This window comes from Macrosteles quadrilineatus, unplaced genomic scaffold (genome assembly GCF_028750875.1).
Source record: "Macrosteles quadrilineatus isolate MER2022 unplaced genomic scaffold, UCM_ALF_1.0 Scaffold_6__1_contigs__length_79288215, whole genome shotgun sequence".
Classification (NCBI taxonomy): Eukaryota; Metazoa; Arthropoda; class Insecta; order Hemiptera; family Cicadellidae; genus Macrosteles; species Macrosteles quadrilineatus.
This window is the reverse complement of record NW_026542599.1, coordinates 56,691,134-56,708,206: the sequence shown is the minus strand read 5'-3', so window position 1 is coordinate 56,708,206 and position 17,073 is coordinate 56,691,134. Positions and strand designations below refer to the sequence as shown.

At 37.0% G+C, this 17,073-nt stretch overlaps 1 protein-coding gene across 2 annotated transcripts; it reads right to left on the bottom strand.

The window, feature by feature from the left end:
• Nucleotides 1-3,853: 3,853 nt before the first annotated feature.
• LOC128996498 (uncharacterized) lies at nt 3,854-16,092 on the bottom strand. Of its 2 annotated transcripts, XM_054421871.1 has the most exons (6): nt 15,952-16,092; nt 12,205-12,483; nt 11,342-11,583; nt 6,718-6,915; nt 5,358-5,701; nt 3,854-4,346 (listed from the first exon to the last, which is right to left on the bottom strand). In XM_054421871.1, the coding sequence occupies exons 2-5, from the start codon at nt 12,481-12,483 to the stop codon at nt 5,464-5,466; spliced, it is 957 nt and encodes a 318-aa protein (XP_054277846.1). In that variant the 5' UTR covers nt 15,952-16,092; the 3' UTR covers nt 3,854-4,346; nt 5,358-5,463. The 2 variants fall into 2 exon arrangements, with proteins under 2 accessions (XP_054277846.1, XP_054277847.1); XM_054421872.1 differs by lacking the exon at nt 6,718-6,915.
• Nucleotides 16,093-17,073: the final 981 nt, after the last annotated feature.

The window sequence follows — 17,073 nt, the reverse complement described above, 5'->3', positions numbered from 1 at the left end:
AATCGTCATAATTTTTTGATAGCTTTGTCTAGTCGTCATAAATGTTTGTGCAAAGTTTCAATTTCGTAAGTTTAACCATTCTTTAGAAAAAAATTAATAACTGAAAAAAACAAAATGGCGGCTGTGTGAGTAACTAAGGACTTCCGGTCAATTTAAATATAGTGTGGTGTGCGCGTCGTTGCGACTTGATTTGGCGCATCGCGTTCAATTTAGCTGTGATTTAAATTTTCATTGATGGATATTTGAGTGTAGAATTTCAACGAAAGTGTATAGTTTTGTGTAGCGAATTGTAAAAACAAATTAGTGGAGTGTCTTGTGATTTGTGACATTAAGCGGTTAGCTGTTGCGAAATTGGTAAGGAATAAATGAATTTTAATGTATAAAATGTTTGTTTGTGAATATTATTAATTTATTATTAAATTATTTTAGCGGGTAAATATTGACGTATACACTTGCCAGTAGGAATTTGGTAATACCTTTGGTCACGCTGGTTTGAAATAGAGTTACAGAAGTATATATTAATATGTTTGTATGGTTATTTTCTAAAAGATTAATATGCGTTTTACATGTTTCAAACCTAAATGTCATATGTATTAAAAACTCAAATTACGTACATTTTTTTGTGTATTCATTATTACTTTTTTGAATAACCTAAGATATGTACGGTATATTAATTTTAATTGAATTAAAGAATTAATATAATACATAAGCAAAATACTAAATGTTTAAACATATCAATTGATTAGTCTCTTATAAATGTGTATTTATTTTTGTTAAACTGTGGATAGTATAATTATAAAAACATAAATGATTAACTAAATAGAATCATTGCATTGTAATAAAAATTGTTACGATGCACGATTAATCCGTTCGTATTTTTGTACAACTAATCATTGAGTATCCAACTGCTATACAAATAAAAAATATCTAGAATTTTATAACCAGAGTTTTTCTAAAACTGTTTATATTAATGATCAAAAGGCTGCTTAAACATATAATATTTGAATTTATTATTTATAAACAAAAGGATATAAATATGTGACATTGAAACATATTTAAACTTGTTTTAGTAACGTTAACAATAATTGACGGCATAGGACGAAGTATGAAGTGTAATTAATTTAGTATTTTAATAGGGCATTCTATTAAATCAATCAAATTAAACGAGTCCTTTTTAATTTAGTTCCTCTAACGGCATTTAGATTTGATAGTTTCCCCACTCACCAAAAGCATCAAAAGCTTTATTTACGGTCAAGTGAATTTATCAAGTATTTATCTAACATTAGATTTTGAACAATTTTATAATCAAAATACAAATAATACAATTTATTTATTTATAACGACGGCAAACACCATGTACAATAATTATTGTAAACATTTTTTCCAATAATTTTATCTTTTGTCTATTGAAATAATGTTAAATTGTGATAGACAATAATCATCGTACGAAAAAAATGTTTTAATTTAACAATCTACAATAGCAAATATTTATTTTGCAAAATCCCAATAAATTGTAGGTTTCAACCCCTTTGCATTAGGATCCAAAGATCCTTAGATTAATTCATCTTGTCATAAGTCATATTTTTTGGAAGTGTCGCGACTAAAGCCTGACAATGTAGCTGAATGGATACAGCACTCGCCTGTAATCAGAGTTGACTGTTATCTATAAAAGGCCAGAATAATTTTTTGACAGTTCAAAACGGAACCCAGTAGTATTTGATCATTATTATAAAATAAATTAAATAATTATTATTTCTATAAATACTGATCTCAGTCAGTAAGAAAGCAAATATTTAGTTATTTCAACACAAATTACTCGATCTTACTTTGATATAGGAACCGTAATCTGTATAGATAAATTATGTTTAGGTGTTTAACGTAAGGCGGAATCCCACACAATGGATGGATTATAATCTAATGATAAAACAGAGCGGGAATGTTGTATGTAATACAAAATCTGATACAACAACGCACTAGTGTATTTCCCAGTTGGAGGGAATCATAGGAGAACCAATTCAGGTATAAATAGTTGAGGTTTGCTCCATGTGGCGCCTCTGACATCGGTGACAAATTGAGAACCTCTTGTGACGAAACCGAATATATTCTCTCCAGTAGAATTGGTTTTGCTTTATTAACGTGTATTTACATGACATTGCAAAAAATTAGTTTGTGGCTTAATGCATAATAAAGCCGAGATGAAATTGCAACAAAATAAAATATAATCGACCGCTAAAGTATATGTTTTATTTCTGAATCGATTGCTTGGTTAACAAAAACAGAAAAAAAGGAAGTCGACATGTTAATGCTTGTCTTGTTATGATTTTATACGTTTAGGGGTGTTTGTGTTATATTTAATCTCATCAGGTACATGTAATTAGTTCGAGTTGCACTACCCCAAGATATATCCAATTTAAAACGTTCGTAGGTTTAGGGAAATGAACTAGTTTAGTAGAAACACAAAAATAAATGCACTTGAGTTTATTTTTAGTTTTTAGATTTTTAGATAGGAACAAGCACTAATGGTAACGATAAAAATGTGTTTGTATATTATACTTGTAAAACACAGCTGACTAAATTATTAACCGGATTATGGTTTGAGCTTCTGCTTACGCTCCGAAAATTGATCAAGCTAAAAACAAACAAAACATTCCATTCAGGATCAGGACTACAAACATAGAGAAAATATTTGTAGTCCTGATTTACGATGTTAATTTCATATTTATTATCCGGGTTGTTCAACTTTATGCTTAAAGAGTGTAACATTTTATTATGGTGGGAGGTTAAATTGATAAATCAAAGTTTAATCCTACGATACTATTATAAATGAGAAAGTTTGGGTGTATGGATGTATGCATGTTTGTGACAAGTAAACGCGAAAAATACTGGTCAGATTTGGCTGAAATTTGGTATGATGATAGCTCACATTCCCGATTAACATATAGACGCATTCTTATCTCTAAAGTTCTATCGGGCTCCGCTTCAGTGGCTCTGGAGTTTCCCGTGTTAACCTTATGAGTAATCATATTTAAAAGGAATAAAATAATTTTTCAGCTAATTCAACTAGGTACACAAGATGGTTCTATGATATTAAATAGCATAAAAAAGTTACAAAGTTTACCAACAGGGTGCAGTACTATTATTTTTTTACATTTATGGCAACATCTATCCTATAAAGGCCATAAAGGTTAAACTACGTTTTTAAAGACTTGTAAATCTATATGTTAAAAATTGAATTGTCCAAAAAATATATAAAAAAAATAATCCAGAAAATATGGTAAAGCAGAAAGATAATTTTCTTGCTGAACAATGCACGGAAATCTATTATTCTTAAAAAAAAGCTTTAAGCCATTGCTAACACGCGCTTTATATAAGTAAACACTGTTACGATTGCATATGCTTAAGCCAGCAAGCGTGATAGTAAATGTACTAAACATAGCCATGATGACTGATAAACCTTTTGTTTTGCCTCCGTCACTAGAATGCTAGCCTGCCTACCCCTAGTTCAAAAATCTTTAGGACTATACTAGCGCTTGCTAGTAATAACTGGCATTTATTCACCTACAAAGGTTCTAGTCATTTGGTAATTTTAGAATTTACTATGGGTAGTATATATACTTGAGATCAGCTCAGTTTAAGCAAATTCTAGTTTTTATTCACGCCGCCCAATATATGCATATCTCCTTTAGAGTAATCGGTAGTAAAGTTTCCCTTTGTTACCCTTTTCCTTTTCTGTTGACTTGCATTTGTTACCTGGAGTAATCATGTTTTGTCTACTCTTGTTTGATTCTTGCTTAGGTGTGAGATATGTATTCAGTTCGGGTACATGCAATCATAACTCGTTTTGTGACACAGTTTCGTTTATTGTCATGAAATAATACATAGATATCGAATGGTAGTACGTCGTAACTATTAATATAAACATGGCAGCCTCCTGGAGTATGTTCGAGTAGCAAGGAGGGTGTTCGAGAACATAATGTAGGCAATATGAACTTGAAACACATATTAAATACAAAATCATTCATACAAACAAGATCCACACTACCCGGTGTGCACAACGACTCGTTGGAGCACTCTTAAAGGTGCGTTTAAAAAATGTCATTGATCGGTGTTTAGTTATTAATTAGTGTTAATTGGTTGTTTGGCAGAACATGTGGCCTGAAACTATTTGTACAATATTTGTGTGGTTAGATACAAGATGGGATTTAAATATTGTAAAGTTATTAAAATTTAAGTTGGTTAAACGGTGGATGGGTTTGAGGAGTCGTGCGTTGTCAGTGCTAGTCTTCTTTTGTGCCCCTTTCGACGTTTGCTGTCTCTGCTGTTTCTTCGGCTCCTTCTCTCGTTTTCTGTAACATAACATTCAAGCTGTTATACACACCTAGTTGTCGCGGTACTAGAGTAATATCAGTTTGTATGCGTGAAACGGCACTTATTGTGACATCCGTTTTCCAGTTATTTAGTGAGTATCGTGAAACATGACAACTTGGAACTGAGGTAAACACGAAACAGTTCGGGCTTTGTCACTGGCCCCGGCAGTACCGGGCACCATCTACAACCTTGTCCCATTGGTCATCTGAAGGTGACGGGAAAGTTAATATAAAACGTTTTAGAATAATTGGTATTAACTGTGTGGAGAGTAAATAGCTCGTGGTTTGTGTTTGGGATGCAACCTAATGAGATAACTCCTAAGGAAGGAGATCGGTAAGAGTTACAACCTCGCGGGTAAAGGGAAGAAGTCTTATGAGAGTACTAAATGCTATATCCTGGACACAGGTTGGTATTGTACCGGATGCATATGTCAGATATTTATTTTCTCTAGTCTTGTAGTTTAAGTGTTTCGCTTGTACCCTGAGAGTACGTTTTGGTAAATTTGCATTGCAACCCAGACAGTTGGGTTAACCCTAGATCTGGCGGTCATTTTAGTCCTCAGTGGCGGGTGTATTTTGGGGTCATGCCTCTCTTCAGTGGCAACACTTTCTGGTCACTCGTACTCATCTATAACATATAAATACTCCTAAACAAAAAACCGCTGTTTTCGTTGCCATGCGACTAATACTTTCCACCGCCAAAATAAATTTTGAACGCTCTAGTTTTTCTAACTATGTTTCTTCGCTACATAATTCTCGTTCAATGATGTTTTATACATACAAATTAATCCTCAGAATCTCTTCTTTCTAATGGTATAAGATTGATTTCGGTTTTAAACTGTTTCAGTATTATAGAAATAGAAAGTTCCAAACTATGTCTTTCTGGTCCCTAGCGGACCACCGCCACTGAGAACTCAACAATTTCTAGTCCCCTAGGGACCAACGCCAGGTCAAGGGTTAACCGATCTCTAACACAAATAATTCTATTACCATTGTTTTCGCGTCTGTTCCAGATATCACAACTAGTAGAGAGAGCGATATAAGAGGATGGGCTGATCTTCGAGAAGAGAAAGGCATGGGAGAGCGAGAGGCGGGTTCACACTGGGTTTTCTGTTGGGTATAACCAGTGCACTGCAGTATGTACTCTCGCCCACGCCATATTCAATAAACTTGAACGCCTGACGAAGTTAAACGCCATCATGAAGTCAACAAAGCTGATGTGTCGAAACCTCAGAGACACCATCGTAATAGCGTGTGTCTGTGCTTTTCTTGATCTTGGTGTCTGCTGCTTTCCTTGTTGGTGTCTGTCGTTTTTCGGCTTTTTCTCCCGTCTTCTGTAACATAACATTCAAGCTGTTGTTATCTTGAGTGGACACTGGAGCAATTTGCGCGGAACTAGTGTATATAGCAAACAGTCAATGCTATGTCCCAGTTACCTTAGTACCGGGTAACATTCATAACCCCGTCCCACCGGGTACCTGGTATTGACCCGGGTAACTTGTGAAACCCGGGCTAGTCCAGGCAACTCGTTAAACCCCGTTTTTTTAGCAAATGGCATAAAATGTGACTACGTGGAACTGAAGTACTGTATGCATGAAACAGTCCGGGTTGTGCCACGGGCCCGTCAGTGCCGGGTAACAGTCATGACCCTGTCCCCTCGGGCCTTGGGTATTGGCCAGGGCAACTCGTGAAACCCGGGTTATTTAGTAAGTGCTATTAAATATGACTACACGGAACTGAAGTGTGTGTGAAAGGTCTGGACTATTTCAACGGCCCTTCAGTGCTGGTTACCATTTGTAGTCCTGTGTCACAGGGTCGACTAAGCGAATTTCCATTCGTTTGAATTGATTTTCGATTAGGTCTATTTAAATTATATTAGGTTTAGTGAGTATCTAGGTTTGTTGCTACAATGAATCTAGTAAGGTGTACCCGGTGCAATAGCGATGGCCTGGTGAAGTTGGGCAAGTAAGAAATGTGATGGATGGAAGTTACTATCGGACCTGTTCTAAATGTACGGCCCACTTGGAGTGGAGTCTCTTCTGGGATAACCGAGTCCGGTGTATAATCCACCGACAACTTCTTCATGGACGGCGGGTCCCAACAACCTTCGTCAACAACTGGAACATACACAGGACCACCAATACAATCGATACCCACACCACAATGGATGGCGAGATCGTCGTGGCAGTCCCCATCCGGAGAAGTATTTTGGTACCTGAAAGAGTACAGTAGGCATATACGAAAGTTATAATAATCTGGTTATGTGTGAGGTGTAATAGATGTTAATAACAAAATGTAAAATGAATAGGCTGTAATATGTGTTATTAATAAGTACTAGAGCATTCTGTACCTGAAAGTGGCATCGCCAATCACGTACTCATAAGCGTGAGCCTGTGCAAATCGACGGAAGACTAGATCATACGTTGGCCTGGCTGTTGTAGTGTACCCGTCTTTGACGGGCTTTGGTGTTATATCCGTGTCAACACCCGAAAAATTTACAACGAGGCGACGAGGGCCAGCGACGATCTCACCAACAGTACTTAGGACCCTAGAATGGGAGCATAAGCTATAATATACGCTATTGATAGGTACTCGAGCATTCGGTACCTGAAAGTAGTAAAATTGTAATACGTGTGAATGTTAGAATGATTGGTATTGACAAAGCGAAGAAGTAACATGTCATCGTGTCTGTTGTTGATGAGTGGGCGTACTCAAGTTTACGGTACCTGAAAGAGTACAGTAGCCATATACAATATTTTAATTAATCTGTTTATGTGGAAGGTGCAACAGTTGTTAATAACAAATGTAAAAGGAATAGGCTATAACATGTGTTATTAATAAGTAGTACTCTCGAGTACTCAGTACCTGAAAGAGACAGGGCTTGTACGGTTGCCCGGTCTGATTTGGTGTTATACCCGGGCCGTCAACCGTAGCCCGATGTGCCCGGGCTTCGCGAGGTATTCGGGTTAATTTGAATGGTAGGCATAGTTGGTATTGATAATTTGAATAAGATATGGATCATGTTTTCTAACGGGGCGACGAGGGCCAGCGACGATCTCACCAACAGTACTTAGGACCCTGGAATGGGAGCATAGGCTACAATAAATGCTATTGATAGGTACTCGAGCATTCGGTACCTGAAAGTAGTAACATTGTAATACGTGTGAATGTTAGAATGATTGGTATTGACAAAGTGAAGAAGTAACGTGTCATCATGTCTGTTGTTGATGAGTGGGCGTACTCAAGTTTTCAGTACCTGAAAGAGTACAGTAGCCATGTACAAAATCTTAATTAATCTGTTTATGTGGAAGGTGCAACAGTTGTTAATAACAAAATGTAAAAGGAATAGGCTATAACATGTGTTATTAATAAGTACTCGAGTACTCGGTACCTGAAAGTTACAGGGCTTGTACGGTTGCCCGGTGTGTTTTGGTGTTATACCCGGGCCGTCAACCGGAGCCCGATGTGCCCGGGCTTCGCGAGGTATTCGGGTTAATTTGAATGGCAGGAATAGTTGGTATTGATAAATTGAATAAGATATGGGTCATGTTTTTTGTTATTAATAAGTGTGCTGTTGAGCTTTCTGTACCCGAAATAGTTTTCGTAGGCTATTGACAAAGTGGACGATATTTAGGTTATGGTATCTGATGTTGTTTAGCGGGCCATAGGCTATTGACAAAGTGGACGAAATTTTGGTTATGCTATTTGTTGTTTTTCAGCACCTGAGAGGACGTAAGGAAATTATAATAATTTAGTAGGCTAAAATTAGCGAAGTGAAAATAAGAAACATGTTATAATGCGTGATGATAACATGTACTTTCTAGTTGACCGAATTGGTAAAACTGAAATTATACTACTTATGTTATATTGAACCTCTTCTGTCTTATCTTCCTAAATTGTACTACTTTAAACACTTTTTACCATTGGCACTTTTTGGGGAAAACGTCTATTTCACCATGGAAATCGTGTTTGAAAAACTAATACTAATGATGGGAATCTGTGTAAAACCTGTTTTGGTACAATTTCTTACATGGACTAACTTATACTAGTGTCTATAGCAACTATCAAATTTAAAATATTGTTTAATAATCGATATATTTACCAGCTAGCCTATATAAGTTATAAAATACTATAATAACCAACTTAACCAACCAAATTTGCTAATAGTGGAATCGTCGAATGAATGTTTGCTAATAATCGGTATTATCATCGCTAAGTTAAGAAACTGTAGGTAGGGACCCAAGACCCAACTTGTTTTTACTACGTGTCGATAACTTAATAGGACTAACCTAACCTAGCATAACCAGGGTTTACCCAAAATCGGTCATTTCGGTACATTGTAAACCTAAGCATGGGTTGGGTTGGGTTGGGTTGGGTTAGGTTAGGTTACGTCAGTTTAGTATATACTCAATTTGGTTTTTCCAAAAAATGTGGTAGGCTACTCTAATTTTTAATACCTACTTCAATATTTTCCACAATTTTTGAACCTGGTTTCTTAGGTAAAAACGGAATTTGTCAAGTGTGTTTAAAATGGACTAGCCTAATAATAAAAAAAATCACCCTATGCACCTATGTTATCAAGCCCCAAAACTCATTGATTTCTAGCATTTTTCTTTACTCTCGAACGTGATTTTCAGGGTGAAATAGGCGCCCCCCCCCCCCAAAAGTGCCAATGGTAAAAAGTGCTTAAAACAGCCTAATCTAGGTAGATAAGGTAAAATAAGTTCAGTATAACATAAGTAGTATAAGTTAAGATTTACCAACGAATGCTTTCCTTGTCAGGTTGTACGAGAATTCCTGAAGAGTGAACATCCTAGAAATGGCCTCGATTTTGTCGTGGTACATACTCTGTTTGTATACACTATTAGTTGTCCACACAAACTTTTTCAAAAAGTGATTAATTACTATTTGGGGTGTCCGAATGTACAGGTCGCGTGTAGACTAGGTGATCGATTATAGGGGACTCGTGTGGCCCTGTTCCTCGATAAATATGGTACTTCAGAACGAGAAAATCTTTCCGACATCGTTAAGAACATAAAATGCTGTACCGGTGAAGAACCATTGTGCTTGTGTGCGAATGGTGAAACTGGTGTAAATTCTGTATGCTGTAGAACTCGGTGGCATCCATCTTGGCATCTTGTTGGTTGAAGGTGTAGACGACCGAGATGACGGATTGGAAGATTTGGGTCGGACTGAAGTGTTGATGGTGGGGGGTGGTAAAAAAGTAAATGTAATATAACGCGGATCGTGATTTTAACATGTAACACAGAAATTCCCTTCAACAGAGTGTCGGTGGCAGCGGCATATAGTTTTAATTTTCTTGTAGTGTGTTACTATCGTTAATTTTGGATGTTTTGAGTTTGTTATTAACACTATTAAACCGATCGACTCCGATAAGTAGTTGGTTATAATCAATACTCGGAAACGTACCATCGATTATAAGTGATCGTGTATGTTAAAAATTGATTTTCGTTGTACAGGGTGATTCTGCCGTTAGTAAACAGTGTTTTTTGATAATGCCAGTTACACGTTTTAGCGAATTACTTACTAATAAGGATATTAGGAGTATTCGTGGTAAGATCTGGGCCCGGGACCGATTTAGTTTTAAATTTCTTGTGTTATTGTTATGGAGAAAGAACAACTTTATTAGTTTACTTGTTTATGGATATATTTTGATAAAATCTGGCAAATTTATTTATTTCGTCCTATGTCATTGACGTATGGTCAATCGTATTATTAATCAATTTTCAATTGTTACAGGTTGTAACAAGTGTCTACATACCCTGCGCCTCGAAGATTGCGAAACCGTCATAAACAAATTTGAAGACATTTTTGAAATCTTCAAGTTTTACCTTGCTGGAGAATTGATGCCGTACATTTAGTTAACCCCTTCGTGGGCTCTCATTCTTATGGAGAAAATAAAAACTGTACTTGTTTATGGAAAAATGTTGAAAAAAATTTGGCAAATTTATTTATTTCATTCGTACTATTGACGTATGGCCAAAAAAATACTTTTCACCTCCCCCGTAGCAGCAAATCTAAGCACTCGTTGTATCTTGTTTTGTTTAAATAGGGAATATATATGTCTTATTTAAGGAAATAACAGGGCTTATTCCCTGGTCATGTCGTAACCCGTCTTGTTAGTGGTCTTTATTGGGTCGTTCGCGCTGGGTTATGTATGATCGTCCCGGGCTACCCGGTATTTGTGAACAATTTGTGGTTTTATGGACAGCCCGTGTTTCTAGGTCTGTACGTGTATGTTGGCGAAGTAGGGCCAACCGGAGGTGCGGTTGTTTCGGGCTACCCGGTAATTGTGAACAGTTCGTCATTTGTTGGACAGCCCGTGTTTATCGGTCTGTACGTGTATGTCGGTGAAGTCGGGCCAACCGGGAGTACGGTTGTTTCGGGTTACCCAGTAATCGTGAACAGTTCGTCATTTGTTGGACAGCCCATGTTTATCGGTCTGTACGTGTATGTCGGTGAAGTCAGGCCAACCGAGAGTGCGGTTGTTTCGGGCTAACAGGTAATCATGGACAATTCGTCATTACTGAAGTCGGTTATACTGGGGACCCAGCTAAAGTGGGAAACAGATCTGAAATATTTGTGACAATGTTTATGGTATACACAACCTTGCAAACCTGTTTCCAGCTATAACCGAGGCTTGATATTCGCCACTCCGATATCCAGAGCATGATCGATACGAAGAGGATTTTCTACGCTTGAAAATATCGTATGTGGTATCTTTGAATGATAACACCCGAAATATACATTATTTAACATCGAACGCGTAAAGCTCCCCCCCTTACCGTTAATTTCGATTGCTTTAGCGGGTAACGAGTGTCTACGGACATTGCGCCTCGCAACGGTAAATATAGGAACATTACGCTGTAGATATACCGTATGAATAGACGGGTGAATCTTGTTTGTATAAGTGATTTTGTATTTAATTTGTGTTTCAAGTTCGTATTGCCTACCTTATATTTTCAAACACCCTCCTTGCGACTCTGACGTACTCCTGAAGGCTCTCAGCCTCGAGCTTTTCCAGTTTGGCTATTCTCTCGTCGAGTGTCGCGACGGTGTCTCTTATGTTTCGGCACCTAAGCTTTTTTGGCTTCAGGATGGCGTTTAGCTTCGTTAGGCGTTCACTTTCTTTCATTTTCCTCTTCTTGAACACCAGCCCACCTTCGTCTTTCGCCCGCTGGACTACGTGCTCCAACTGGAACAGACATTAAGACATATTGGTAAAAGAATTGATTGTGTTAAAGAATCTGGATGTAATACGTCTTCTATGGCTTCTGGTACCTTGTTTACAAGAGACGTTAAAGCCTAAGTTGTGGTTTACTGGTGATACGAGTCTGTATGTATGTCTGTGATAATGTACAATTTGATGAAATAAAAGTGGCGGATCTATAGCAGTCCCAAGGGCGTGGTGAACCAGGGAGTCTGGGGAGGGGCGGTTTAGGGATCCGCTCCAAAAAATGTGTGTAAACTAAGTGAGTGTGAACAGGTCTTCGGTGTCCGGGATCAAATTTCTGTAAGCGTCCACTTTCACTGAGCTCCCTCTTTTTAAATATCGGCCCATAATGGCAGTCTTTTACCACTACTTTGTCCAACGCTTATTGCATTTCATATTGTTATAATCTTTTTATTTATTAGTATTTCATATCGTTTATTAGTATTTCATATCATCGTATTTCGTATTGTTTATTAGTATTTCATATTATTATATTTCATAATATTAATTAGTATTTCATATTTTTATATTTCATATTATTTATTAGTATTTCATATTCGTTTAAATATTTATAAAAGGCATTATGATAGTATAAGACCTTACCATTGCCACGTCAGCGTTAACCTCTTGTAGTATTGCATCTGTCACCAACTGATTTCCATCTGTAGATCCCAGTTTCTCGAGTACTTTTTGTAGACTTGTATGGAATGTTTTGAACTTGTTGGACAGGGATGTCTTTATCCTGTCAACAGTGGTGTTGCTTCTGCTCACTTCAATTAGTTCGTGTATGAACGTCCTGTTTATCTCGATCGACTCCCTCACGTGGCCGCTCTTTTGGGCGACTGCAGCCCCAATTATAAAAGTCACGTCGATTATCTCCATCTGTAACAAACCAATATGAGATAAATGGGGAAATTGTAGTCGTTCCTTTACCATACCTCTTCGCTGGGCATCCATCTTCCGAATCGAACGGCGATGCCCGTATACTTCATAGATATATTGTTATTTGGAAACGGTTAAGCATGATATAGAAAGTAAATTGTTTTATAGGACTGGCCATAAAATATCGATATTTGACAATTGCCTGACCTATTATAAACAAGCAAACTTTTATTGTGATGGTAATTGTATTTTGGTAAAAACTAATAAACAACGATTGTATTTGTAAATTGATAAAAAGTCATAATACGACTAAGTTAGGCCTAGATTTAAATAAAATAACTAGGCCTAGATATGACCTGATGCCTTTTTGTTACTGGGTCTTATTAGTAACCCGATTAAACACTGTCTGTCAGGTGGATATACATGTACCGGTGTTCACTGATGTCCCCGAGTTATAGTCTTGATAGTAAATAATCAGTTGTTCGAAACGTTTGTGTGGAAAAATAATAAAATTCGATATATGTCAGGTGTGTGAGTCATTGGAATTGTTCATGTGTCAAGTATGTGGATTATGCCCACACTAGAAGGCCTTTCGAGTTACTAATCTTTCCCGTGGGCTGTAGACCAATTCCTAATTGCCTAACCTATTGTAAACAAGTACTGTACCTATACCTTTACTGTGTTGGTATTTGTAATTTGGAAAAAGAAACTAAAAAACAACTAGGTTAAAATTAAAAAACTAGACCTAGTACCTCGGAGGTTTGACGTGTCTGCTGGATTTATACATTTGTAAATTGATAAAAAGTCATAATACGACTAAGTTAGGCCTAGATTTAAATGAAATAACTGGGCCTAGATATGACCTGATGCCTTTTTGTTACTGGGACTTAGTAGTAACCCGATTAAACACTGTCTGTCTGGTGGATATTTCACTGATGTCCCCGAGTTATAGTCTTGATAGTAAATAATCAGTTGTTCGAAACGTTTGTGTGGAAAAACAATAAAATTCGATATGTGTAAGATGTGTGAGTCATCGGAATTGTTCATATGTCAAGTATGTGGATTATGCCCACACTAGAAGGCCTTTCGAGTTACTAATCTTTCCCGTTGGCTGAAGACCAACTCCTAATTGCCTAACCTATTGTAAACAAGTACTGTACCTATACCTTTACTGTGATGGTATTTGTAATTTGGAAAAAGAAACTAAAAACAACTAGGTTAAAATAAAAAAACTAGACCTAGTTTTTCGGTGGTTTGACATGTCTGCTGGATTTATACATTGTCGAGTTTGTGTTGATTAAAAGAGCTTTCACTCACTGATTCTCAAAATAGCCCGTCAACAGACGTATACCCGCCTAGACCGGGGAAACGATTAAACTTAAAATAGGAAGTAAATTGTTTTATAGGACTGGCCATAAAATATCGATAACTTATAATTGCCTAACCCATTGTAAACAAGCAAACTTTTACTGTGATGGTAATTGTATTTTGGTAAAAAACTAATAAACAACAATTGTATTTGTAAATTGATAAAAAGTCATAATACGACTAAGTTAGGCCTAGATTTAAATGAAATAACTAGGCCTAGATATGACCTGATGCCCTTTTGTTACTGGGTCTTATTAGTAACCCGATTAAACACTGTCTGTCTGGTGGATATTCATGTACCGGTGTTCACTCATGTCCCCGAGTTATAGTCTTGATAGTAAATAATCAGTTGTTCGAAACGTTTGTGTGGAAAAACAATAAAATTCGATATGTGTCAGATGTGTGAGTCATCGGAATTGTTCATATGTCAAGTATGTGGATTATGCCCACACTAGAAGGCCTTTCGAGTTACTAATCTTTCCCGTTGGCTGAAGACCAACTCTTAATTGCCTAACCTATTGTAAACAAGTACTGTACCTATACCTTTACTGTGATGGTATTTGTAATTTGGAAAAAGAAACTAAAAACAACTAGGTTAAAATAAAAAAACTAGACCTAGTTTTTCGGTGGTTTGACATGTCTGCTGGATTTATACATTGTCGAGTTTGTGTTGATTAAAAGAGCTTTCACTCACTGATTCTCAAAATAGCCCGTCAACAGACGTATACCCGCCTAGACCGGGGAAACGATTAAACTTAAAATAGGAAGTAAATTGTTTTATAGGACTGGCCATAAAATATCGATAACTTATAATTGCCTAACCCATTGTAAACAAGCAAACTTTTACTGTGATGGTAATTGTATTTTGGTAAAAAACTAATAAACAACAATTGTATTTGTAAATTGATAAAAAGTCATAATACGACTAAGTTAGGCCTAGATTTAAATGAAATAACTAGGCCTAGGTATGACCTGATGCCCTTTTGTTACTGGGTCTTATTAGTAACCCGATTAAACACTGTCTGTCTGGTGGATATTCATGTACCGGTGTTCACTCATGTCCCCGAGTTATAGTCTTGATAGTAAATAATCAGTTGTTCGAAACGTTTGTGTGGTAAAATAATTAAATTCGATATGTGTCAGATGTGTGAGTCATCGGAATTGTTCATATGTCAAGTATGTGGACTATGCCCACACTAGAAGGCCTTTCGAGTTACTAATCTTTCCCGTGGGCTGTAGACCAATTCCTAATTGCCTAACCTATTGTAAACAAGTACTGTACCTATACCTTTACTGTGATGGTATTTGTAATTCGGAAAAAGAAACTAAAAAACAACTAGGTTAAAATAAAAAAAAAACTAGACCTACTACCTCGGTGGTTTGACGTGTCTGCTGGATTTATACATTGTCGAGTTTGTGTTCATCAAAAGAGCTTCCACTCACTGGTTCTCGAAATAGCCCGTCAAAAAACATATACCCGCCTAGACTGGGCACACGCGATAAAACCGGGCAAAACCCATACCCGCCGAGACCGGGTATACGAGAATATACCGGGTTAAACCTTCGTCCAAATGCTTGTGTTAACCCTTGGGCTGTAGACCAAGTCCTGATTGCCTAACCTATTGTACGGTAATCAAGTATAATTTTAATGTGATGGTATTTGTAATTTCGTAAAAGAAACTAAAAAACCACTAGGTTAAAATTAAATAACTAGGCCTAGTACGTCAGCGGTTTGACGTGTCTGTTGGATTTATACATTGTCGAGTTTGTGTTGTTTAAAAGAGATATCTCTCACTGATTCTCAAAATAGCCCGTCATCAGACATACACCCGCCTAGACTGGGTATGTGTGAACAAACCGGGTCAAGCCTATATCCGCCGTGACCGGGTATATGAGAATAAACCTGGTTAAACCTTAGTCCAAATGCTGGCGTTAACCCGTGGGCTGTAGACCAATTCCTAACTGCCTAACATATTGTAAACAAGTAAATCTTTACTGTGTTAGTATTTGTAATCAGGCAAAAAACTTATAAACAACTAGGTTAAAATTAACTAGGCCTAGTAGTCGGTGGTGTAACGTGTCTGTTGGATTTTTACATACCTTTGTTTGGTTATGTCCAATAATCGGTAGATGTTCTGTTAAAAAGGTTAAAAAGGTTTGTTAAAAAGGTTTGTGTCTATAAATAATAAATCGTGTATATACAAAAAGAAAACTTGTACCCGATGCGATTTGTTTAGACCGTTGTTGAATGTGACATTTTGTTTAGTTCGTTTAGATCCTGTCGGTACAGCCATTTGGATCAGATTCAATGTGAGTGGTGTATTAATATACTGATCGTTGATTAAACTTTCGACACTGAGCGGGTATTGCGAAAAAAACGAGAAAAAAAACTATAAAACGACTTGGCTAAATTGTAATAACTAGGTCTAAATACGTCTGTGATTTAACGTGTCTGTCTGTCTGGTTGACTTTCATGTACCGGTGTTCACCGATGTAATAGTCTTGATAATAAATAAACAGTTGTTCAAACCCCTAATGATTCTCAGAATATCCTGTTGGGATTTATTATTCTGACCGTTGATTAAGCATTCGATGTTAATTAGCAACACTTGTTGTGTCGGTTAAGATTCATTGGATGGTGGGATCAGTATTGAAGAGACTAGGCCGAGTCTGTAACGTGCTTAAATTGTGATAATTGGGCCTAAATTTGTCGGTGATTGAACGTGTCTGTTTGTCTGGTTGACTTACGTGTACCGGTTGTCGCCGATGTACTTCAACCTTTAGTCTTGTTAATAATTAATCATTTGTTAAAACTCATCCTAATTCACAAAATATCCCGTGGGGATTAATTATACGAACCGTTGATTAAACTTTCAACACTGAGCGGTAATGGCGAATGGACCGGGAAAGAAACTATAAAACAACTTGGTTAAATTGAAATAACTATGCCTAAATTCGTCGGTGATTTAACGTGTCTGTCTGACTGGTTGACTTTCGTGTACCGGTGTTCACCGATGTACATCAACTCATAGTCTTGATAATAAATAATCATTTGTTCAAACACCTACTAATTATCCGAATATCCCTTGGAGATTAATCCACCACTAACGCGTCTAGATGTAACACTCGGGCTATAGGGAAAACCCGGGCCTAGGCCGTAAACTCGTCGAGAGGTTACTCGCGAAAAGGCTCGTCGGTAGTAAGCACTGCAGTTCTTGTTGT